The following is a 26917-nucleotide window of genomic DNA, read 5'->3' on the forward strand; positions in this document are numbered from 1 at the left end:
AAATGCCTTCCCAGATGTAGAAAAGTAGAAAACATTACATTCAGTTATAACTGCCAAAACAAACATTATGTACACTATTATGGCCCCTGTTAAAAATGTTTGCAATGTTATCTGCTGTAAGTTGGTCGAACGAATGCCTCCTCATCCGGAAGCTGACCGAGCAGACCCGAGAGGAGCTGAGAGGAGCCGAGTGCATCCGTGAAGCGACGTCAGAGTTCCCTTTAGCCGGCAAATCTAAATCTCTTCGGTCAAAATAATTTCCCTTTAGCGCCACTTATGTGACAGACAAGAAGAGTATGTGACAGACAAGAATAGTCAATTCTAATGTCTAACACTTAATGTGGAGAAAGAGATGTCCTGTCTGGGTTGATTGTGCGTTGATCTGTTGCTAATGCCTCGGGGTTCCGGTGGGCATGCAAACATGCATAATGCTGCGCTATACTTTGTGACCTCACCCAGTTGCATAGCGACGCTTATTGTTTAGGTGTCTTTTAATAAGCAGGTAGTCCTATCATTAGCTAGAACTAGCTGGATCTGATCAATATGGACATAAATGCGAGTGAAGTCTAAACTGGCGGGAGAAAGAGATCAGCTGCTGCTGACGAGTCGACACGCAGCTCTGCATGATCACACGCAGTAGTGAGCGGACAAAACACACACTTCAGGTTAGAATATCACACGTAGCTTTTTTAATTACCTCTCAAACTACCTAAACTAGTTATAGATATGTTTAGTTTTGCTGTCGGGTCAGTCATTACTGGATCCGCGAGCTGCATGATACTAGCATAATAGATTGCCCGATCGGGCAACCAGTAGGTGAGGCTTCATTGCCCGAACTAAATACTAGATGGCCCCGGGCCATCGGGCAGCCCTTAATGTCGAGCCCTGCTCCATAATTATTATACAAATCTTGATGTGTTTCAGCCTCAGCTGTACTGTATGTTAAAATGATAAAAGATACTTCACCAAGAAAAACCCAAACATTACAATATTACAGATAAACATCATGATGTCAACATTTTCATTGTGAGCATTTTAGCATGCTGGCGTTAGCATTTAGCTCAAAATACTGCTGCATTGAGGTACAGCGTCACAGAGACGCTAACATAGCTACACTTAAACAGACCTTGGCCAAAATATCCCTAAAACAAAGATAATTCTATGAGAAATAAGATTAACAGAAAACAAAATATCTGACATCACATCACAGATCTTGTCATTTATATAAACTCTCTGTTTAAAATAAAATGTTAAGGATTCTGTCGAAAATACATTTCAATGGTTTCGACTTCACAATAAGAACGATGGAATGAATTTGTTCTGACCTGTTGGTTAAGGGTTTGGTAACTCACTGTGCTGAATTGATCCACCAGCTTGGGGCTAACTGGGTAACGTAGTTTTATCTTCCGGTACAGCGGCTTCTTCTTGAAGTAGTTCACCAGCTCCACGAGGCTCTCAAACTCTGTGGTGGTTCCCAGCAGGTACATGTTGCCCTCCTTCTGGATACGACAGTGTTTCACTTTACCGTCACCTCTGAAAGAGAGAGAGAGGGTTAACACACACACGCACAGTCAGATCTTGTACTTAAAGCTCACCTATTATGTTATATCACTGGCACAAAATATTTACATTTTATTTTCGGATCCTGAACGAGACCGCCGCCAGAGCGCGTCTCCCCGTTACCTGCAGAAGGAAGCCATGCACGCAACGCAGCCACGCTTTCTCTAACTCCAGGCGACTTTCTGCCGCTTTCCTCCGTGGTGCAGTGCTGATCGTTTCAGCACGGAGGAAAGCACTTCACAAATTGCATTAGCCATAAGGAGCTGTACAAATACCACAGTGTTTGCGTGGCTGTATCTTTAGTTGAAAGCCCAGTGGCGACCTGCTCATCTCTCATCGAAATAATATGCTACAAAGTGGCGGACTGGCCATCTGTGTGTTGAACTTTCCTGTTGGCTCCCAGACCGTAGTCGAGGAAACAGGGGGATGACTCTCTGTCGTCTCCCAGGGCAGAAGCATCAAGTTTCAGGTTGTGGTGACAGTTACGGGACATAAATCACTTTGTGTTGCAACCCGGACCGGTTAGTGAGGGTACCGGGGTTTGGGGTTATTCATGCTAGCTGGTTACACAGAGCAGCACATGTACTCACGTCTTATGGATTAATGAATAATAAAGTGTGGAAATCCGATCTGAATGCACCGCCTCTGACTCCCTTTCATCGGCTCTACACTGGTGACCCTGACGTTTTCGTGAAAGTTTCCGAAGACTCAATGAACATGGCTGATCGCAATGTTTTTGTAAAGCTGCCGGAGTTTTGGGAGCATGCCGCTGCGGCGTGGTTCGCACACGTGGAGGCACATTTTGCCTGCCGACAAGTCCGTGACGGGGATTTGAAATATTTCCACTTTGTAGCAGCGATGGGAAGCTCCACGTCATCCAGGTTGGTGGGATTTATCGCAGACCCCCCGCACCATGGCAAATATGAGGCGATTAAGGCCCTTCACCTTAAGACATTTAGCTTATCTGCCAAGGAGGGGGCCCGCCAGATTCTTGACATTCAAGGCCTAGGACAGCAAGCCATCTCAGCTAATGGAGAAAATGCTAAATCTGCTAGGGGGGGAAGATCCCCGGATTTTGTTCATGGAGACGTTCCTGCGCAACTTGCCTTCAAGGGTTCAGACGGCGCTGGCCAACACGTCCTTTACGGAGCCCCGTGCATTGGCTGAAGAGGCCAACCGTTTTTTTTCCTGGCTACCCAGCAGCCGGTGCAGAGGCGCTAGCTGTGACGCTCGGCGCCCCCTCTACAGTTAAGAAAGCTTGGGGGAGGCTGAACGTGACAGTACCAAGCCGGCGTGGGGACACAGGAGAGTGTCTTTACCACGCGCGGTTCGGGGCCGGACCGAAGGAGTGTGTCGCTCCCTGCAGTTACAAGCCTCCGGGAAACAGAGGAGCCGGCGCTCGGTCGTGGCCCTGAGCGTTGGTGGCACGAGCAGGCTTCTCTTCGTCAGCGACAGAGTCTCAGGAAGCTTTTTTCTGTGTGACACAGGAGCTCAACGGAGTGTTGTTCCTGCGTTGAGGGAAGACGTCGCTCGTGGGGGACATGGACCGCGGTTGACGACGGCTAATGGCGGCCCCATTCACACGTACGGCGTGAGGCCTATGTGTTTGTGTATTGGAGAACAGCGGTTCAACTGGGATTTTGTGACGGCAGACATTTATTTTCCCCTCCTCGGAGCTGACTTTTTATGTGCTCACGGACAAACTCAAATAAACGCTTGGTTGATGCCTTGACGTTTTCCTCCCTTGTGTGTACACTTGGCAAGGCGGCGTACGACGGGCTGTCGGGCTGGTTTCAAGAAGATGAAACAGCTGCTCCACCGTTGGAGAACACACCTGCCCGCAAGCGTAAGAAGACTGGCACCAGCCTTCTTTCCAGCAGACATCCTCAGCCGGCCGAGTCTTGTGTCACTGGCTACACGGTTGAAGGTGGCAATAGGGCAGAGGTCTCCACGTCCACGCAACAACAGACCGAGCGCGCTGCCATGCTGGAGGCCATCAGTGAAGAACAGCACGAGCAGTGGACACCACCTCCCATGTGCACCCTGCACTGGGACAGCAAGTTGACGCCGATGCTCACCAATGTGCGCCAGTTGGAGGAGCGTCTGACAGTGGTGGTCGGAGATGTGGAGCGACTCAAACTGCTTGGTGTGCCAGCCTATATGAAGGGAACTGACGTGCCATGCGGAATGATCATCGCCCGGCTGACATGCAAGCTGCTGCATTGGTAGTGCTGCGTCGATCAGGTTGTCAACATGGCGTTTGACACCACCGCGTCAAACACTGCATCCTGCATTGTCATCCAGCTCTCACTGGGTCGACCACTGCTCTGGTCCGGGTGCCGGCACCACATCGGCGAGGTGCTCCTCAGCCACATTTTCACTGATCTCCAGGTGGAGACGTCACGCTCGCCAGAGGTTACATTGTTTACACGGCTCCGGGACAACTGGGACCTGGTGCCACATAAGGACAGCGGCCAATTGTCCCGATACATTCCTGATGAGGCCTAACCACCGTTCCTGGGCAAGTTGCGTGCTGAATTCATTACTACAAGCGAGGTAACTACCGTGAGTTCATGCAGCTGTGTCTTGTGTATCTGGGTGCAGACAGTGCAGCGCACACTCCAAATGCTGGGTGAATGTTCCCAAAACTTTGCAAAAGTTATTTCGAACGGCAATGTCCGCGCCACTTCTGTGACGTCATAGAAGTGTTCAAATCTGGATCAGTCTGTATTAGATCCGTTGCAGCCCCTTTTTAAGAGATTTGGGTATGGAGGAAAATAGAGAGGGTTGCGTTTTCTGACACTTGGTGAGTTCCCTGGAACACCGGGGACACATAATCCTGTATAAAAAAAATAAACTCACCTCTTCAATCTGGCTTTTAATGTGTGATTGTTTTTGTATTATTTGACTTTAACTTTAACTATATATTTATTTGTTGTTCCTTTCTTCTCTTTTCTTTTCTCTTCACTATTATCTGTAAAGCATCTTTGAACACCTGTAAAAGCGCTAACAAATTAAATCTATTATTATTATTATTATAAAAGACGTACAAAAGTGCATTTTGCATGATAGGTCACCTTTAAATGACTGGAGAGAGGCGAGCTCTTCTTGGGAGTCCGTTGCATTTATTTAGCTGTTCTTCTGTTTCACAAAATACATCACAGACCTCTGTTTTTCTGCTGCCTCGTTTCACTTCCAGAAACATACACACGCTCGCTCACTCTCACTCGCTCTACCATCCGCACACACACGCCACACCCCTCTCTCTCTCTCTTAAAAAGAGACAGCGATCTCATCTCACCCTAATATCATAACATGTGTGTTCTGGAGAATCACAGAATGGACGATCGTCCTTATTATTGTGCCGTTTAAACCAATTATTTAAATTTGTTTGTTAAATTCGGCATCATCTAAGTTGCGCTGACAGGTCCACACACTTCTTCCCCGCAGCGAGGCTCCCCCCGTCCTCCTGTTGACACAATCGTCGGCACGCTGAATTTTTGTTGCTAATGGCACTTCATATCAAAAAGGTTGCTGACCCCTGCTATATCTGAACAGTCTATTATAGGGCCATATCTATGTAACATGTATCTGAAGTGCCCAAAATACCAAACAGATCACCAATTGTAGCATGCCTCATATCCCTCTATTTCAGCCCTGTTACTAAAGTGCTGATTCTGGGTCCGTAGCTTTAAATGTAACCGAGATGCTGCTGGCCACGCCTCTTTGGAGCCGCTGCTGGCCACGCCCCTTTGGAGCTGCTGCTGCAAGCAGTGAGCTCTGTGAAGAGAAGGCGGTCTACCAGCAGAAACTCAGCTTTTACATCCGGCTTCTTTACACATTCTCTCCAGTACAGCGTTAGCTCTAAGAGTTAGCGATGCTTGCTAATGAAAACACAGACCATATTAGTCAAAATTGTACTTAAGTACTGTACTTGAGTAAATCTACTTCGTTCCCTAACACCACTGCTTGAGAGACAAAAAGTGTGTGTCACTGCACCTGAAGGTGATGGCGAAGGAGTCTGGTTCTCCCTCTCTCTGCCGGATGAGGAAAGCTCCATCCCTTGGAATCCTCAGCAGGTAATCCTCCGCCTGGCCTCGGCTCAGGTTACTGTAGAACCAGCTACACACACACACACACACACACACACACACACACACACACACACACACACACACACACACACACACACACACACACACACACACACACACACACACACACACACACACACACACACACACACACACACACACACACACACACACACACACACACACACACACACACACACACACACACACACACACACACACACACACACACACACACACACACGTGTTCAGTCAGATGACAGTGGTCAGGCTTTGGCAAAACATGTGTTTTCCCTTTCATTTCACAAAAGCATATTCAAATGGATTCAAAATGAAGAGAAAAATACACACGGGTGGAGTTACTCTGGGTGTATGAGAGTGAAAGTGAAAAAAAATACATTCATGTGCGGTTAACACCAAGCAAAAGTTGGAAGCAGATCTTTAACAGACCAATACTAAAGGACAGTATGAAAACCATTGTACCTTCAAATGAAGCTATTTATAATATGATTACTTTAGGTGCTAATCGGTGGATTAGGGACATTCCACAGCCCTTGTTTCTCATTAAACCTGATCAAACATGATCAATGGTTGGAATGAACATGACACCAGCATGGTAGCAAAACTGCTCTCCACCAGGGGTTGTGGTGGTCAAGTTGCATTGTGGGTAATGCAGGCACTTGTTATATATATATATCTGGTTCTGCTGCATCGATATTGATTCCTTTTTACAATTCTTTGTCCATCGTAAGTCTGACAACATTAGAAGCTAACTTGCATATGTTGGGCAATTTTCACAATTACCATAAGTTGCGTTGATTAGCATCTCGTTAAAAAATGGCTTGACCGATTTGGACAGTTTTGTAGTGGTTTGGGGGGTTATTGAGGATGCTGAGTCCATTTCTGACATTTTCATGATCAGAAATGGCAGTTTAAACCAGAAAGTGGTCACATTTGTGGACTGATATCAAGGAATTTGGGGTCAATTTGGAAGTTTTAGAGGACGCCGGATCATTTTGAGTGGAAAGATTGATTATCTATTTGAAATAAACTCTCCACAGTAGAGGTAATAATTGTAATCTTGTGCACTCTTTATCCAATGGTAGCAAAAATAGTCAGGCCATGGCCAATCCCTGGGTGCAGAAACCAAAACTGTCCTTATAGGCTATAATGCAAATGAATGCTAATTAACACAAATTATGCTAATTTAGCAAATTGCCCAACATATGCAAGTTAGCATCCAGCACCGTACTATACATTTCTTACATAAAACTTTGGGGTGCTCAACATTTCTTGACTTTTGAATATTGATATTGTCATTTATTTATTTTTTATGTGAGTTTAACAGTGAAACAAACGTTTTTTCCCAAAAGGTTGTGGAGTAAATGATGTGCTTTAATTTACAAAAATGATATCAAGGTATTTTTATGATTTTTAGCATGTGCTGTATCAGGCTGTTATGGCCTCACCCCTCCTGCAGGTGGGGGCTGGGCTGCGGCACAGCCTCAGTGAGGCGCAGCTCGAAGTCCTGGCAGCGCAGCGGGTTGTCTCTGTAGTGCTGGATCAGAGAGAACACGCTGGGGAAGTGCAGGTTGGGCGTCAGGAAGAAGTACGTGCGCGCCCCCTCTGAACCCGAGCGGATACGACAGTGCTGGACCCGCCCACTGCGCCTGGAACACATGCACACAGGTACTCTTAATTAAGATAAGAGGAGGATACCATCATTTAGTCAGTGGCGAACCGTCAGGGCCTTCAAGGTATTCAGAGAATACCCTGGAATACTCAGATAAAACCAAAAAAAAATCGATTTAATTATATAAATAAAATGTATATAAATGTACATAAAATGAATAAATGAGAATGGTATCTGTGTTGTTGATCTGTAATATTACAGTGTTACGTTGATTTGTTTGTCCTTCTCGGACCATGCACTACGCATTTCAGTGGTTTTGTGTTAGAAAAGAAAGCAACCAATCAGATCTGTTTCTGGGTCTCTGTGTAGAATATCCTTCAGCCAAGGTATTTTACATCCTTGATCGAATGCCCTGGCCGTTGCACTGAATGAGAGCGTACATTTGGACTGACAGTTTGATCAACCAATCATATATTGATTTCTAGCCAATGGGCGTATTCTTTCAGAGTTTCCCTCGGTTCCAGGGTACTCTAGAAGGCCCGCTAGTTAACTGGCTCGAAACAGAGGATCTAGATCAGGGGTCCCCAACCTTTTTGTCACCGAGGGCTACTTAAAGGGTACTGAGTAATACGAAGGGCTACTTGTTTGATACAAACTTCCTGAATAACATAATTGCACGGTTCACCTTTAATGATAATATTATTATTAATAATAATCAGAATACATATTAATTTACTGTATGTGAAGGACTGTCTGATCACATGTTAATGTTAATTATTCCTCACAATAATTATTAACAATGATTTACCATTGCTATAGCAACCCCATTGTTTTGTTATGAAAATGTATCTATATTTATACACATTCTCGCGAGATCTATCAGGGGTCGTTGTAATGCTGCTTTCAAACCGGACGCGTCTTCGCTCTAATCGCTTGAGTTTCACCGCTGCTGCCAGCTGTGTTTATTCGCATCATTCAAACAAGACGCGCTGGCTCGGGAGCTACAACTACAACAAAATGAACATATTTTACCGTGATAACATTTTAATACACCTTTATAAATGATGCCGAAGGAACAACATTCTGATACCGTTTAGTAAAAACCATGAATTAATGCTTGACAAGTCAGCAGACAAGACGGCAGGCGAAAAACCTTTTTAAATGCTTGTTTTCTGAATGGAGATTGGGTCGACCAGGCTAAGCTAACATTGTATATGCTCATTCCACACTCATAACAACGGCCTAAAGACATAATTAAACCAGCGACTGTATTCGCTATGACACAGACAGTCTGTGGTTTGTACTTGTTTCACTTTTGTCCAGTTTCTGAAAAGATATGAGGATCTGTGATCTCTTTTTGCTAACTGCTAACAGCTAACTGCTGATGTTTTCTGGTTGAACGTCAGTGGCAGGCTGAGATCCTCGTGTGTGTGTGTGTGTGTGTGTGTGTGTGTGTGTGTGTGTGTGTGTGTGTGTGTGTGTGTGTGTGTGTGTGTGTGTGTGTGTGTGTGTGTGTGTGTGTGTGTGTGTGTGTGTGTGTGTGTGTGTGTGTGTGTGTGTGTGTGTGTGTGTGTGTGTGTGTGTGTGTGTGTGTGTGTGTGTGTGGTGAGGCCCATGATCGTAGCTGCTCATGCTAGCTTGTCTCAGCTAAAGGTGGAACGGAGATTTGGTGCGTGGAGTTCAACTCTGAACCTATCTGGGGTCAGAGTTCAATTTCACGCACCAAATCTCCATTTCACTTACATATGTACATACAAAATGTGTGCTTTTAAAATGTTATATTCAATATTGTCATTTTAAAAATGTATTCAATAATTTTTTTAGACGGAGCTCCATGGTGACTTCTGCTATTTTTAGAACATGCACGCGGGCGACCAATTTCCCCCCTGCGGGCGACTTAGTGCCCGCGGGCACCGCGTTGGCTACCCCTGATCTAGATTAATGCAACGAAGCAATTCATGGCGTTTTATTGTTTTTAACGTTGAAATGACAAGTGCAACAGGTGAAGATGAAGCTGTTGCGGAATTGTTGTGAGTACCTTTTTCAAGTCGACAATTCAGTGAAAAGACGGACATTATAATGCTGTGGAGGGGGGGGGGGGGGGGGGGGGGAGGTCTAGAGAAGGTCCAGTTGTGATAGACACTGTTCGCCACTGCATTTAGTGTAGGTTGCTACACTGACTATGTACTTCAAACATACCGAATATTTTTTTAGACTTTTGCTCACATCCGAAACATTTTTCCTCATGTGGCCCTAATCTTCTTCCTTACCTACAACCCCCTCTCATACAAATCTGAAAAAAATAATAATTCTGAAATGTGGCATTTCTAAATTGGACCTTTGGATAAGGTGACCCCTGCAATGGGACAATGTATGGGACAAAAGGGTTTCAGTTGGCCATGAGATGAAGAAGGTGTACGGCATGCAGTACCAGAAGGAGAGGGTGAAGTCTGTGACGTAGGTATCGCTCTGTCGCACAAGGAAGGTTCCGTCTGTTCCTCCGTTCTCCGTGCAGTAGTCCAGGATCAGCCGCTCGCCCATCTGCCGGCCCTCCTTCATGCGACCATGGAACCACGGTTCTGAGGTGTGCAGGTCCTGGTACTGAGACAACACTTCACGTTTCACATGTCCTCTCTGTAACTGTTAACTCATGTTCTTTGTAGGTAAATGATCATCAGCCTTATTTTCCACTGAACAAAAATATGGAGATTGTTTTTCATGTGCAAAGCTTTCACACCTAAGCAGACAGGAATATCTCATTCTGTACATTCGACCATCATAATTAACTATAATAACCCCCCCCTTGAATCTACACACGCTCATTACTCCAATAATTCAATGCTGTGCAGAAAGTTACAATGTGCTTGCAATTCATATTTATTTAACACATGTGCTGCTTAGCCTTTGATAGGCTTAATGGTCAGTATATAATACCTCTGGGCTCGGTGGATAGCGCACAGGGGCGGGCTGGGACTAAAAATCAGCCCGGGCATCTCGACCGGCCCACTTCGGTACCACTAGTAAATTGTCAACGGGGGGGCGCTAGTGGCTAGTGACTTATCGGACCGGCCCACATCGTCCGACCGGCCCACTTCGGTACCGGCCTATCATCCCGAACGTCCCGATGGCCAGTCCGCCACTGATAGCACATTAACAAAGCTCATTCTATTTGAGTTAATCTTTTTATTATTTTTCAGGTCTGGCTTGCACTCTTTTCTGCTATGCATTTTAGCCCTGCTTGCGTTTCTGGATACATTACTCACCCACTCATCAAATCTCAACTCATTAGCTCTACTAAATGTTCGAAAATCTTTATGATTGACACTTGTGGACCTGTGGTATATTATATGAAAGCCCTTAAAGTTCATTCTAAATGTAAAAACTGCATTTACAATAAGCTGGTAAACAGCAGCCATGTGTTTCACCTTCCTGGGGTCTTCGTCCTCCTCCTCGGTCTCCTCTGCGTAGTACAGCTTGTCATCAGAGATCACACAGTAGTGCCTGTTCCAGCGCTGAGGAAGGGACGACCACATGCTTAACATCCAACAAGCTGCTCAGATGGGAAGCTTGTAATTGTACTCTTGGTGCAATGTATTTGTGCACCTTGTGTTATATTTAAAATCCATAAATAAAGTTAGAAAAGAAAAAAAAGATCCTGCTGCAAATGTGTAGTGCTGGTCATGTGACTGTGACAATATCGCTGCTTTAGATTTTTGCAATAGTGATCACTTTAATTATGATCATCAATATAAGCACTTTCTGCTTTTTTTGAATTGATATTATGTATACTGTATTCAAACAGATCAACACAGATCATCCCCATGTCCTAAAGGAGTCTTAGCTACCTTCTTCATTCGACCCCCCCACATACCTGGTCCACAGGGTCCCAGATCTCCAGGTCCCCCTGCTTCTGCCCCTTCCTGAAGTCCTTACTGATCCCCCCCCCCTCCACACTGAGCTTCTTGTGCTGAGAGCGGGAAACAAAGAGAGCGCAATCATTACAACACACACACACACACACACACACACACACACACACACACACACACACACACACACACACACACACACACACACACACACACACACACACACACACACACACACACACACACACACACACACACACACACACACACACACACACACACACACACACACACACACACACACACACACACACACACACAATATGTAATGTACTCTGATTACTTTCCATTACTTCTGGATGACCTCAATATCAAATGCAATGCAAACAAATGAAAGAGAAAAGAAACATCAACAAGATGTTTTAATTGAGTGTTGTTGAGATCTTCATATCAGGTTGAATAATTCAAATGAAAGTTAGTTATAATCAAATATAGTCAATTATTGTATAGTCTTGTATAACCCACAATGAAAATGTTTCATATGTTATGATTTTCTATATTTACAGTATAAACAAAGTGGTTTGTTTAGTTGAGTGTAAGGCCTATAATGGTTTATGGGTGTCACTGATAAGAGAGAGACAGTTTATTTCTTCTTCTCTCACAGCAGTACACAGGGAGGGGGGCTCCTGACTTAAGGAGAAATACACTGAGGCCCCAAAAAGGTGGTTATGTCATAGCCGAGAATAATATTTTGCAAGTCCTGCAGAGTAGGGGTCATGTCCTTTTTACACAAACATGGGAAGGTGTGCCTTATGACATAGCCAATAGAATATGTCTGGTCATGTCCAGTCCTGTACATCAGAGGCCATGCCCAGTTTCCACAAATATGGTTAAGGAGGAGGTGTCTTTTGGTTTCTATATCCTGTTGTTGAGCATAAAGACACTGGCAGAGAGGGAGCAAGCTGAGAGAGAGGGGGGGGTTCCCCTGGTATACACTCTCCCGGTAAAAGCTCTGTCCCTCAGAGCTGGGTTTTAGCTCTCGGTAAGGTTCTCTCAAACTTGGTAAATATCTCTTGAATTACTGGTTTGAATGAGTGGAATGAATTGAGAAGTGTTTGTGAGTATTAGTAACCGCCACCTGTGAGGATCTTCCTCCGAATTCATGCGGAAAAGAAGTATGTGTTTGTGAATGTTAGTATCCGCCACCTGTCGGAACATAGGTATGGAATTGATGTGAATTGATTTGGTGAATGAAAGCTTGAATGTGCTTTTTATTATCACCGGTCTTTTATGAGGAAATGCCTCTAAATTCTATCGGGAGATTTTAAATGTCTCAACTGAATTGGGCAGTTGAAATTACAATTATGGTAATAAATGTAAAACTGTGAATTAAAGTTTCATATTTGAACATGATCACAGCATGATGTTGTAAAGAGAGAAGGTAAAAGACCCTGTATTAGTTTGGACCTATTTTTCTTCAAATAAACTGATCCCACCTTTTGGATTGGGACAACTTAAAAGACATCTGCGCTCTCCTCTCCTGCTTCAAAGGTAAGATTGCACCCTGCCACACTCACACTTAGGTAGGGCCACACCTCATTTACTGATATCAAAGTCCTTCGGGATCGCTTAAACAGATTTAAGAGAGTTGTCTGAATTGAAACAGCAGTTAATTGAACCTGGTTCTTCAGGAGTTAATAGAGGTGAGATCCTGCAGACGTTGGTGGATCTGGGCCAAGCAGTAAACTTACAAAGACTCAATAACTTCAGTTAGGTCAATTAGTAGGTCTGAGTAATTTGCCGGAATAAATTATCAGCTCCTCCCGACTCTTACAGTGTGTTATGTAAGAACGTTGTGACCCTGTAACCAAGATATTTAGGATCAGAATGATCCATAGTTAAACACATGAATTAAACATCATTTTTTGTTTAATAAATCAGGTGTACACCAACTGCATTAAAAAAGATATATAAAATAAAGAAGCTTAAAAGTAGCCTAAATAAAAACGAGAAAGAATAATCAAGCAGTACGTCTCCCTATGACAGGGGTCTTCAAGCCCTCTGCTCTGGCTCCCTTGAGAAAAATAAGAAGGAAATACAATTTAAATATTGTAAAGAGCAAGAGCAGCATACACAAGTATTTATGACATGGTAATACAATATAGCAGCAACGACATGTAACAGCAATCTAATGACATCTTCTTTTTGATGTAATTGTAAGGGAATACTGCTTCAAAACTTTTATCCCGATCATTCTGTTACGTAGCCCATTACTCCCCAGTACCTTGAGCAGTGCTGTAAAGTCACTTACTTAAAGTACATTTACTCAAGTAACATTTTCAGGGATTTGAACTTTACCTGAGTATTTAAATGTGTTGCTACTGTGTACTTTTACCCCACTACAATCCAGAGGTACATGGTGTACTTTTCCTCCACTACATGTATTTAATCCCTTTAGTTACTTCACAGATCTGGATTAATGATGAGAAATATAATCAAGTGTTAAATCAGACTTTAGTTCCACCTGGAGTAAATCCACAAGCTACCCTGCAGTATACAAAGTCATTCAAACTAGTAGCACCTTTACCAGCTTTGAGAACACTTTCATGATCAATCATTATAAACATATCATATCTATTATTCTGAAATGGACCAATCTGCACAATGACTACTTTTACTGTCGCTACTTTCACTATATTTAAAAAAAAAATACTTTTCTACTTTTACTTGAGCAACATTTTGAATGCAGGACTTTTACTGTAACAGAGTATTCCTACACTCTGGTACTGCTACTTTTACTCAAGTACAAGATCTGAGTACTTCTCCTCCTCTGACCTTGAGTATGACCTTGCCCTTCAGCTGTGTGGGCGAGGGCAGCTGCTCAGCCAGCTGCTCCACAGGCTCCGTCAGCAGTTTGTCTCCGAACACGTCTCTGAAGATCCGGGCCATCTGCCGCTGCTGCTCCAGAGGACAGTGCTCCTCAATGGACAGGATCACCGGGAACCTGAGCCCCAGAAGCACAGGTATCAGGAGTTGGTGTGTGTGTGTGGGTGTGGGTATGTGTGTGAAAGATGAAGAGAATCACAAATTCCCAGACAACGTGACAGTGTCTTGTGCTTCTTACTCTGACGTGACAAAAGCGTGATCGTTGATGGCTTTGACCACGTCCTCGAACTTGATCTTGGTGGTCCTGGTCCATCCGTGGTAGATGATTGGCTCCCCGGGCCCTTCCCAGCAGTCCACTGGATCAATTCAGTACCACACAAAGCATAAAGACATAAAGTATTTACTGTTATTATTTTACCCCACTTGTTTCATTAAAGCTGCTCCAAAATGAAACTAATGCTGACAATGCAACTCTCAAATGTGAACTTCTCTACATGATGGTGAGTTTACTGACGTTCCACACAGCGGCAGCCCAGGCGCAGACAGCGAACATAAGCCTCCGTGGACGACTCGCTGCGCAGCTGATCCCCCGTCAGGTAGCTGTGGAAAACACACCAAAATGTTGTTCAAAAACCTCATGTTTTGTTTGTTACTCTGCTGTGGAGGGTGTCTGGGTGTCTGGGTTTGCTTATCTGTGAATAAGCAAGATATCTGGAAACTCTTTCTAGGAAAACATTTAATAATATGTAACTAATAACTTTATTTTATGTTAGCAAACTATTGACTTTGCTAGAAACAACAGTTATAAACAAGTAATTTAAACTTTGGGTTGCCAGGTCATGAACAAACACACCTTATCTAACTTCCAATATATCAATTTTGAAGGTGAAATGCTGATAACGGAATTTTTTGATACACTTTTTTAGTGTGGGAAAAAATGAAAAGATATGTCACTGGCATGAACCGTAAACAGGAAAAACATTGAATTATTGTGTTTGATTTCCAGCCACCACACTGACGTGTTGTGAGAGGAGCTGATCCAGTAGTGAGACAGAGGGTTGTTCATGTCCAGGTTGCTGATCTCTGAGTACTTCTCGTCCCACACAGAGTTCTCTTTGGAGAACAGGAAACTCAGGAACTACAGGAGGAGAAACGCTTCAAATTAACTCGTGTTTTTTGTGATTCATTCTAGTTATTATAACTTCAACAATAAGGAACAAGTTATAAGGCTCTTGTACACCTCGATCACAGTCTGGTACAGCTTTTCATTTCTATCTCTGCTACACACAACATGACGGCACAGACAGGATTACCTCACTGACGGTGAACTCTGGGTCGTTGGTTTTCCTCATGGTGTCGTCGATGAAGATGGTCATCAGCTCTCTGACCTGGTTAAGGTCACTGGCCCAGGATTCCTGTGGGGGAAGGGGCACAGAAAGAAAACAAATCAAAACAATGGATGGAAAATCTGTGAGAAAAAATAAATAATCATGATTATCAATAAATATTTAGAAAAGCATTGGTTTACTTCTACATTACTGGTTGTGACTTTTGAATTAAATTCTTTGTAACCAAACAAAGTGTTAAACCCTCTCCATGTAAACATACTTGGTGCATCTGTTCTTATTAAAACTGGCAAGAGAAAGAAATGTTATGCTATAAACGTGAATATGGCTGTCACCGCTGCACCACATTACCTTTTTATACACTGAATTCCTACAGGACTAGCTGATGTCAAAAATGTCAACTTATTTTCTTTAATCGAAATGTTCTTTTATTGGTAGTTCATTTGCGGGAAGAAAGCTCTTGCCATGTTGGAACACTCTGCTCACCTTCTGCTGGTAGATGAGGAATCGTTGGAAGTCATGGAGCAGCACTGCAGAGGCATCAGGCTTATCTGTGTTTCTGTAGAGAGCAGACCCCCGTCAGCTCCCTGACTCACTCTCTCCTAAAGCTTCACTTTACATCAGGGTTTGTTCAATATGTAGCAAGGATAAGAGAACAGGAGCTCACCCCAGAATAAAAGCACATGATTCCTTTTTGAACTCATCAAGGATCTGAGTTTAAAATATAATATGAATGAAAATCATGTAAACATGTATTTTGAATAATATATACAGTATATTTACTTCATTGTTATTGATTCAGACTTACCTCATTCTGTTCAAACATTATAAGGTTGTACAATTTATGAAACTGCTCAAAGTCCAGGCGATCTTTCTTTGCCCCCACTTCCTTTGAAAGCCGAATACAAAGCACTGATTGAGACTACAGAAGCTGGAATATTTATGAAATTCCATATCACATAATGTCAAACTAGTCATTGATAATCTCTGATCAGAATGTAACAATGCTATTCTCCCTGTAGAGGAGATTGTCTTTCGGTTGTCCATGTGTATGCTGTCCATGTACTGTAGGTTCAATGGTGTTTATATAATCACACACAACACTGATGAGGACATGATGATGAGGAGGAGAAGATCAGAGCACCTGGAATTTGTCTTTGAGAGTGCGGGAGCTGGGGGCCTTGTAGTTGAGCAGAGATAGCAGAGCCTTCAGCTCCTTCATGGAGATGCTGGGGAGGAAAAGAAGCAAAACACATAAATATGATCCAACATTTATTCAATACGTATTATTGTGTTTAAAGGTTAGGAGGACTAAGGAAGTATTGTTCTTTTTCAGCAGCTATACAATGCAAGAAGTTCCTACAGGTTGTGTCACATGTTTACATTTGTTTAATTTGGAAAACGTTCTCAGAGCTATTGTGGCAGGGTAACCAGATCACACATACACTACCTGTTGGTTTTGGTCTGATTGACAGAGTACATCTGCTTCCTCAGCCAACTGCAGGGAAAAACAAAAAGAGATCAATGACTGGATGAGTCTTCATCACTTTGTGAATGTGGAGGGGTACATAGAAGTGTTGTTGAGTCACATATCAAAAGCACCAGTTGACATTGACAATGTGCATGTTTTTCACATATAGTTAACATGTCACATGGGTTTTGTGATGCAGATGAATGAGGACATTTAGTCTTCCTCTGATGATCGACATCTGGTAACAAAAAAAAGCAGACGTTTGTGTGCGTGTGTCTGTGTGCATGTCTGTGTGTCTGTCTGTCTGTCTGTCTGTCTGTCTGTCTGTCTGTCTGTCTGTCTGTCTGTCTGTCTGTCTGTCTGTCTGTCTGTCTGTCTGTCTGTCTGTCTGTCTGTCTGTCTGTGTGCGTGTGCGTGTGCGTGTGTGTGTGTGCGTGTGCGTGTGTGTGTGTGTGTGTGCGTGTGTGTGTGCGTGTGCGTGTGTGTGTTTACCTCTCTATAAGAACTGGAGTGGGAGCTTGCAGCGTCTCCTGCCTCAGCAGTTCTAGTCCAGTCAGCCATTTCTGAGCCTCGTCAACAGAGTCAGCTGCAAAATGAGCAGAACAGAAAGTGTAACTGTGCTAAACAGATATATCACACTGTGAGGTGATATGAGGAGAAGAGCATCGGCTTTATGAGTAAAAAATACTTTCAGATGAATCAACAAGAGGAAAGTTGTTTGACATTTCAACACTTGACTTCCTGGAACAAAAGGTGAACTAAACACAAGATGTGGACATTACAGAGATGGAGTAAGGACTAGCTTAGCATGAACACTGAACAATTGCTTTCTCTGGTCAAAAATGCTTCCTCTGTAAAAAGGGTTCACTAAATGGAGCTGGAACTTTTCCATTTACTAACAACATCTTTGCAATGAGATTGCCAGATTTGATACTGCAATTATAAGCTAAGCTTGACTGAATCTGTGAGCCTGGGCAACAGATGCTCCATAGATGTGCAAACTCTTTTCATGTCAAGAAAAGTTCCTTTAACTGCTGACAGGTGTGGGCTGCCTAACATCAGCTACAGAAATGGGTGCTAAACTGGCAAGATCCTTAATTAATTAATCCATTAATTTGATCCATATAGGATATATTGAGGATACATACTGTCCAAGTAGATCACTTTAATGGAATAAGCCCCATTGCCTCTGTCTGCCTGTCTTTATATGGTTCTTTGTGTTTTGTTTACTTTTCTGACGATAAAAGACTGGCAGTTGACGGATGAATAGACCAGTAATTGACCGCATAGGTAGCCAAGTTAGCATGCTAATGTTTAGCCTAGCTTGTGACACTAGAAAGGGGTTTGCCAGATGGCCAGATGTTAGCTAGTAACTGCAGTCTTGTAGTTTAGAATTTGCAGTGAAATGTCAGGTGTCAAGTATTTGGAGATAATGGAGATTTGTTTAAATAATGGTGTTTTATAACATCCAACATAAATCTAACAATGACTTTGACAACAAATAAATCAGGTAGCTACAATATGAAATATGAATAATGATACTCATCATGTGATAGTTTTTGTTTAAAGCACACATATAAGAGCAGCTCACCTCCCACACTGAGGGTGTTGAGCACAAACTGAGATCCGTAGAAGATGGTGAAGCAGCTGCTCTCATCGTGCTTGTCTTTGCCATCTTTGAAGCGCTCAAAGTCCTTGGAGTTCCTCCCTGGACGAACCTCTCTGATCTCAAACAGGTCCACTGAAACAAAGCATCGGCGCACACACACACACACACACACACACACACACACACACACACACACACACACACACACACACACACACACACACACACACACACACACACACACACACACACACACACACACACACACACACACACACACACACACACACACACACACACACACACACACACACACACACACACACACACACACACACACACACACACACACACACACACACACACACACACACACACACACACACACACAGATGTCGATCATCAGAGGAAGACTCAATGTAATTATTCATCTGCATCACCAAACACACGTGGCAGATCTTTTTCAGCTTCACACATTTCCAGCTCACACACTGTCCCTCCTATAGTCAGCGTTCTTTAGGGCAGGGTTATTTTCACACTTTGACGCAGTAGCCTAATACTGGGAAGTGAATTATTATTAAAACAAACCTCCATAATGTATCTTCATGGCTCCATTACAAAGTCTTAGCAAATAAGGCTGTTGTCATGATGGAACTTAATCAAATATGTGATGCCCCTGTGGGTTCATCTGGAGAGGGTATGTGCTGCATCCAGCCTCCTTGATTGCACTAACTCAGGGCAGCTGGGTCTGGTGCCCTGCAGTTATTTAAAGCATCTGCTCCTCTCTGTTTTTTCCTACAGGCACCCGGTTTTGGTTGAGTATGTTCAGTTACTTCACTTTGTGCACTTCAACACTCTCACACTCACACTCATACATGTCCATGCAATCCTCACCCTGCACGTACAATACTGATACCACTGACATCCACACCTCATGCTTCATTTGTTTTGCACTTAATTAATTTGGCTCATTTGGACTACTTGCTTTAATAAACATATTTTGTTAAACCGTTGATATGGTGTATCTCCTCTTTTTGTTGTGGCCCTTTGAGCCAGGTCATAACAAATACATTTCCTCTCAAATTGAGACGAGTCAGTGTCTATACTGTAGGTGAGCATTTCCTGTGGTTCTTATCTTCACAGAAAGGCAATAAACAATATATCAATGTTTTTATGGGAACTCATGCTTAAACAACCTTTTCAGAACTCATTCTGATAACTCCTTTATATCTGGATGTCATTATGGTATGGATAACTGATATACTTAGATAACTGTATTGTTATTTGAATGGTGGCTTGAAATATAAGGGGGGTGAGTCGAAACCTGGCCTCTATGGGGCTTTATTCTCCTTTTTGGGGCTTCTTTTTCCTCGTGTTTTATAAAGACTTTCCCTCCAAAGGGAGTTTCGCTTCACCTTTATAATAACTAATATCATAGCAGATGACACAAAACGGTGTATACATACTGCTTTGTGGATAATACAACTTTGCTATCGACTATTATAATTCCTTGTCACTTATCACTGCTACTTTGCTCCAGGGATTTGAGCTGATGATCACTCAGTGCACAAAGGTTGGTTCTCCTGAATCCAGTTAGTGCAGCTAGCTTCTGTTTGCATCTCTGTTTATAACTGCCTCTAAGGCTTGTGCCACAATACCATGAAAGGGAAGATTGTTCTGATTGGAGTAAACTTTAATGAGTGGAAAAGGTCAAATGTTGGGTATGTGAAGTAGCATGAATGTTTATGTCCCTGTGAGTGTTCATTATAGGAAAAATACTGGCGCCCCCTCTTTTAAAACATCGCTGTCGGCATGAAACAGTCATTGAAACAGTTTTATATTAAACTTTCGACTCACTGCATCAACCAGAGGATGCATACAGTCATACACGGGCACAAAGAACTTAAAGTACCTATTGTGCGTAATTTCAGAATCATATTAAATGACTGGATTATTTTTGTTCTATGCATTAAAGCACTAATACTTTAAATGACCTTTAATTATATATCGTTGATTTATTTATATTTAGTTTAAGCTAATATTAACTTAAATCTGTAAAGTGACTAACCATTTTCAAATACATTTAATGGAATAAAAAGTACAATGTTGGCTTCCAAATAGTAGTGGAGATGAAGTATAAAGTAGCATCAAACCCCACTGCAGTCAGCCTGTCGTTGTGTCCCTGAGACACTTCACCCCAAAGTGCTCCTGTGGGGATTGTCCACAGTATTGAGTATGTAAGTCGCTTTGGATAAAAGCGTCGACATGTAATGTAATCAAATAAAAATACTTAGGTACTATTTTGGGGAACTTGTACTTTACTTAAGTAGGCTACAGTACTTGAGTAAATGTACTTACTCACTGCTGCAGACACATGAATACTAAGAGGGGCTTGAAAGGTGGTCTGAAAATTACTTTATAAACTAAGAAGATGTTAATATGTGTCATTGTTAGTTTACTCACAGACACCGTCAGTTCTATCCGCGGTGCGCGTCCAGGCCACCTGCCGGGTCTCCATGATGACCTGCACAGTGAGCCGCTCCGCCTTCTGCCGGAACACCGTCATCACCACGCCCATCTCCAGGTCCCGCTTTATCAGAATCTTCTTGTACTCTGTCATCTCGCCCTGCTGCCCCCAACCCGCCATCTCTGAGGCTGAGACAGGGGACACAGAGACACTCATCAGTCCCTTCTCTTGTCATAATGAAACAAACAAGCAGGTAGTCTATTTTTTTCAGCTGCCTTAGGTGTTTTGGGTTGAGTACACACATTTTTCAAAAAGGATCCACCAATTAAAAATCTGCTCAAAAGATAGCTAGCTCCTGAGCTAGCTCTAAAGGGATACATAAAGGTCAGCGAACTTGCGTCGGCGACTGAGCCAGTGGATATAAACATGCTATTTAGCCTCATAATCATCATTCAAATAAACTAATGAAGATAACTGGTTAGGATAGGGTTAGTAACTGAAGTTATTCCAACTTTTAAAATGGTGAAAGCTGTTTGTATGAAAGGCACCCCCATAATCACCGCTTTGCTTCTGGGGCTTAATACACCATAAGGGTTTTCCCCAGTCTTCTAACATCGTTGCAATGGAAACATGTTAGCAGCGGGGACATTTTGTCATGTTGTTCACCAATTGACTTTAAAGAACTCTAGAGAAATGGACTTCTTATATAACTACTGTTTTAGGTAATAATGAACCACAAAGGTTACTAGACTTTTGTTTTGGCATGGCTGACATATTGGAATCAGCCCGGGCCCCAGGGCCTCTCATACATCCACATCTTTTCTTTCTTCCTCCTTTATTCTGACTTTATCCTGGTGGAGGCCTGCTCCTTTTCAAATGGAATAGTTCACAGCATGAAGCAGGAAATGAGCCATTTCCCTGGCATGAGTACTATTGTTGTACTAAAGTACTTCATCTACTCTGTTTAAAGAACATTTTCAGAAATTATGATACACCAAAAAGTGAGAAGGAAATGTTTAAAATGTGTTTTAAATAATGAATGTTATACAATTTCAAATGTAAAGTATATTTTCAGGAAAATGTGATAAAAGCCAAGATGTAACTTTTGGCGGTCAGCAATGTTATATATCTTTGTGATTTGTTTTGTTGGGTTTTTGACACAGCTGGTCTAAAACCCAGCAGTGTTCTGAAGCTGACTCAGACTTGCCACATCTTCTCCACTGTTTCCACAACAGATGACCACAAACCCTGCACACCAATGTGCACATCAAGATTTCAGAGAAGAGAGTGCAGACACAAAGTGAGCCTCGTAGTGACCTCACAGTCCCCTGTCCTCACTGAGTCCTTCACACTGTACAACACTCAGGAGCTGAGCTCATGCATCAAGGTTCTGATAGGAGGATGGAGGGCCCCAACACCAAATCCAAATAACTGTTACAGTCTTCTTACAGTCTGAAGTGTATTCATAGTCTGTAGACGTGAAGGCAGCTCAAAAAGGTGAATAAAACAAGAGGACACGCATGTTCATTACAACAACCAGGATATCAGCCAACAAACTGTTCGGCCAGCATCTTCATATAGATATAGACACTGTTCAGCCACCCATTGTTTGGTGAACTACAGAATTTCATTTAACATTTCAATCATCACCCTCTGGGTCTTTTTGTGGACGGTGGAGCAAAGTGCAACTGAACGCTGCTGAAGACAATTTGAGACGACCAAAATGTTACAATTAACTTCCATGAAGTTAAAACCCACTGTAAAACGGTTAAAGTTGTAAAACAAAAATACGGACAATTCCTAAAACCCAAGCCCAGAGCAAGAGCGCTTAAGCCGCGGAATTACAACTTCATGTTCAGTCACATTGTCTTTAGGTAAATGAACTCCCTCATCACAAAACAATTTCCCTTTCAAATTTGAAATGGAAATGTTATACCTCTGTTTGTTCCAGGGATGTTTGGATTGTGGGCCCTCCCCCTACAGCTGAGGGTCCGCAAAAACATCACATACTTTCACCGACATACTCAAGAGCTAATAATTTGAAATGCGATGTTAGAGCTCTGACACACACGTTATTGTGACCGTGCTCTCTCTCTACTTCACTTCATGATATTATAATCACTCTCTTTTCCTCATTTCCATTCACTCACTTATTCTCTATGTCAATCATTCATTTCATTCCAACAGCACACCATAAGTTCAGTGCTTGAAGATTTTGAGCGGAAAAGTAGAATAGGCATTGGTAAAAATAAGGATGGAATGGGATTACCTTGAATGTACGATTGTTGCTATGGATACTGTCATGAGACTGGACAGAACTGTTGGATAAAGACACTGCCTTACAGAAGATGTGTGTCAATGAAAATGGGACTCCCTATGCAACAGTGCATTTTTTTTGACTGAAACGAATTAGGGCTTTGTAGTGCAGTGATGGTGTAAGATGATGTCATAAAGACGTGAATTAGAAATAGTGTGGGCACACAGATGAGGGGAGAGTTGAAGGTCAATATCTAATATTTAACTTGCAAATGACCGGAGAGATATCAAAACAACACAGAGACACTGGATTGCTGTTGGATTACATTTGAGATCCTTATATATTTTTATTTAAAAAAAAGGAATATTGTGGTATTATAGGCAAGTAAGAACCAATTATAAGGCCATACATACGTTTCGAAAATTGTTGAAATATACCCCTTTCTTCATTTTTCGATATGAAAGAGAATACTGTATTAGAGAACTGCTCTGATCCATATCATTATATCAAGTTTTAACATAGCATAATGTGTAGTGTTAATATTAATTGTCTGCCTTTTTGTACACTGAAATATATTTTTGAATGGAATATAATATACAATATGTTTTATATTTATTATATAGTATATTTAAACCTGAATCACCAAAACACATTCTTGAATGTTTTGCATGGAAATGAATGATTAACGGACATTATCACACCACTGTTCCACTGTTTCCCTGGCAGAGACCTTTACCCTGCAGGGACTGTCCCTGTGAGATCATTGCAGCATTATTCAGAGCGGAGGTTTCCTCATACTACCTCACACACTGTGTACACTATGTTCATGTCACGCAAACACACACCAGCTGCCTCAGGTAAACCTGTGTTTACATGAAATAAGGATGTGATGATCCTGTGTGCTGAACACTAACATGATGTTTTGTTAATGTGTCCTGAGATACACACAGGAACAACCACTCATACTGTATACACCAGTACAACCCAAATACCAGTGTTGGATAGTAACAAAGTACATGTACTCAAGTACGGTACATAAGTACGAGAATACTGTATCTCTTTTCAGCACAGGGGGGTGCGATGCAAACAGCACACACATACACGCACATGCACAAAAACAAACACACACAAGAACATTAAGACAGACTGTGTGTGCGAAAGAGATAAAAGGATACTAAATATTGGATTAACTTTCATACAGAACAATTAAGGCAAGGGGATGAGAAAAATATATTTTGGACATTAAAGATTCACATTTATTATAAAAAACAAATGACTTTCTTTGAAACTATAAACTTTAAAGTCATAAAAAGAGAAGAACTCACATTAAATGTATGAGAACAACTTTTCTTTGTATTTGTCAAGGAACCACATGGCTTTGTTTTACGAGGTTGGATCAACCCCATCACACAAAACACGCAGATGCTTGCCATATATATAATTGTTTTAATTGCGTTTAAGTTAAAAATACCAGTATTTACTTGTATTTTGAGGAGGGCCAGTCAGTGCAGCACATGTAGCTTGTGTCAGTCCCTCTACTCTATTTGCCTTTCGCTGCCATGCAATTTATGGTTGAAATCTGCCCAGGAATTATGGGAGGATGTTGGGATCAAACTTGGTCATGTGATTATTTGCGTTCATTTTTTCTTTAACACATTAAGGATTCAAGATGAATAGCAAGCGTTAACACGTTAATGTTAACAGGCCTACAATTTATACTTTCCTATCAGATTTAGCACTGTGAAAATACTTGATACTGCAACATGGTTTTACAAGCATCCGGACTTTAAAGACACACAGTGGTTCTTTGGCCGATTCACAAGCAAATACTATATTATTGGATGAGGACAACGTAATAGACAGATGCAAGAATATCCCTGTGCATACTATTAGACCTCCTGACTAACATGTCTGTTGGCATTCCCTGTTTACCAATGGATTCTCTGATAAGGTCGTTCCAACGTTGTAAAGTGAAGCCATGTGGCCATTATCTTTCGATCCCGTTTGAATTGTGCCACGAATCACACATATGATGTTTGTCAATTTAAAAGTGAAAAAATAAAAATGTGTCGTAAAACTGTGAAGTAACAAAAATGTTTGTGTGAAGCGCTCAATGAACTATAACTCTGGTCTTGCATACGTCAACAACCTCTCTTTCAGAATGAAGTGAAAAGTATTAAAAGAGGTGAAAATCACTGCAAGTCTGGCCATGTTGAGGGCTGTACATACACAAAAGGGGAGTTAGTCGGTTCAGTGAGAGCCAGCATGCGGGACCGGCTTTACAAGGTTTCGGTGAGTAACACGTAATGTGTAACGTTAATGTACACTCTGGGATTTGTAGTCTTTCTAGTTGCGTATTTTTCATAGTCTTATATTTCAACAGTTTTAAGAAAAACTGACTTTTTTGTCATGGAAATTATTTTTTAAGATTGAAAAACATCATATGTGTAATTCATGGCACAATTCAAACTGGATCGAAAGATAAGTTTTCTCTCTCCAATGACTTCAATACATAATTTTTCAGAAATAAGTTCCCATGGGGCGGAATTAGATGAATTAATTAAGTCTTTTTTTTTTTTCCGAGGAAAGGTGTGGGGGCAGGGGCGGCGGGTACTGTAGGCTCGGGAAGGCTAAGCCTTCCCAAATATTTTTGTCAATGCATCCTGGTAAAATAAAAATATAATGTATAATGTTTGTGTCTTTGACATGAGCACCTGTGCCCTGTTCTACGAAGCCAGTTCAAAAGACCCTGGATATGTTTGAGTTATCTTAACTAACCCTAACAAACGAGATCTCGCTAAATAGTCCTACGACGCTGGTTATCAACTCGGTAAATCAAGCCAGGGTTTCTCTCTCCAGCTGAGAGCGCGTTTACGTGAAAGGGGCGGGGTTAGCTACATTTCACCAATCACAAACAGGGACAAGTGTACTGACAGTGCAGCATCATACATACTTCATTAATGAAAAGAAAACTAATATTAGACAAATATGAACTTTAAACATCCATGATTTAAACATATAATCCAGGATACAAGCCACATAGTTGCACCTGCAAGGCGAATATAGAACAACTGGTTAAAAAATAATTAAACTACCGAATGTTTGAAAGCGTACAACAGGTTTATGATATCACTGCCCCTAAGACACGAGTGGATCTGACTTTAATTAGATTTGAGTTGAGTGTTTCGTCAACCTAATGTGTTGCTTAAAATAATACTTCTGCATACAGTAGCCTATGTGACAATGTAGGTGATGCACGGCCAGATACGGCTCGAGAAGCTGACTCAGATAAGGAAATATATTATGATATTACATGATCGATGATCTGATTGATGATGGGAATGATAAGTGCGACACGTCGGCGTCTTCCCTGCATACGGCAGTTTAAACTGTATTTCCTTTATCCTGTAATATGACTTGATAGATTTAAACTCTGCACACTGAGCTCTGATTGGTCAGCAGGCGGTGCTTTCATTGAGTTGATCTCTTTTCTATACATGCCGGAGGCGGGCAGCGTCAGGTAAAAAAAGTTATTTAGCCTTCCCAAACCTGAGCCTCACGCCTATGGGTGGGGGTCAGAGGGCCCAGGTATAAAAGTCACGGCTCGCCACTGTCTGTGACGTTTTTTGCTTAAAATCCCAAACAGATCCCCCATTGTAGCCATGCCTCATACTCCTCAAACCCCTATTTTGCAGCCCTGTTAGAGAAACGCGGAATGTGGGTCC

General features: G+C 42.2%; 1 protein-coding gene across 4 annotated transcripts in view; it reads right to left on the bottom strand.

The window, feature by feature from the left end:
- Window positions 1-26917, bottom strand: part of plcg2 (phospholipase C, gamma 2) — a 91076-nt gene that overhangs the window by 57666 nt on the left and 6493 nt on the right. For 2 of the 4 annotated variants that reach the window (XM_079681175.1, XM_079681174.1), the window contains exons 2-20: window positions 20932-21123; window positions 18451-18600; window positions 17352-17445; window positions 16839-16886; window positions 16533-16617; window positions 16197-16277; window positions 16056-16099; window positions 15875-15947; window positions 15356-15457; window positions 15062-15180; window positions 14557-14642; window positions 14281-14398; window positions 13992-14160; window positions 11159-11254; window positions 10713-10799; window positions 9719-9888; window positions 7124-7324; window positions 5560-5682; window positions 1326-1533 (exon numbers count right to left, since the gene is read on the bottom strand). In XM_079681175.1, the coding sequence (XP_079537301.1) occupies window positions 1326-1533; window positions 5560-5682; window positions 7124-7324; window positions 9719-9888; window positions 10713-10799; window positions 11159-11254; window positions 13992-14160; window positions 14281-14398; window positions 14557-14642; window positions 15062-15180; window positions 15356-15457; window positions 15875-15947; window positions 16056-16099; window positions 16197-16277; window positions 16533-16617; window positions 16839-16886; window positions 17352-17445; window positions 18451-18600; window positions 20932-21115 (2238 nt within the window). In that variant the 5' untranslated portion in view covers window positions 21116-21123. Of the gene's footprint in view, window positions 1-1325; window positions 1534-5559; window positions 5683-7123; window positions 7325-9718; window positions 9889-10712; window positions 10800-11158; window positions 11255-13991; window positions 14161-14280; window positions 14399-14556; window positions 14643-15061; window positions 15181-15355; window positions 15458-15874; window positions 15948-16055; window positions 16100-16196; window positions 16278-16532; window positions 16618-16838; window positions 16887-17351; window positions 17446-18450; window positions 18601-20931; window positions 21124-26917 lie in introns of those variants that run through there. The other 2 variants (XM_079681176.1, XM_079681177.1) reach the window with 2 other exon arrangements.

The sequence above is a fragment of the Notothenia rossii genome (genome assembly GCF_949606895.1).
Source record: "Notothenia rossii genome assembly, chromosome: 5".
NCBI classification, from domain to species: Eukaryota; Metazoa; Chordata; class Actinopteri; order Perciformes; family Nototheniidae; genus Notothenia; species Notothenia rossii.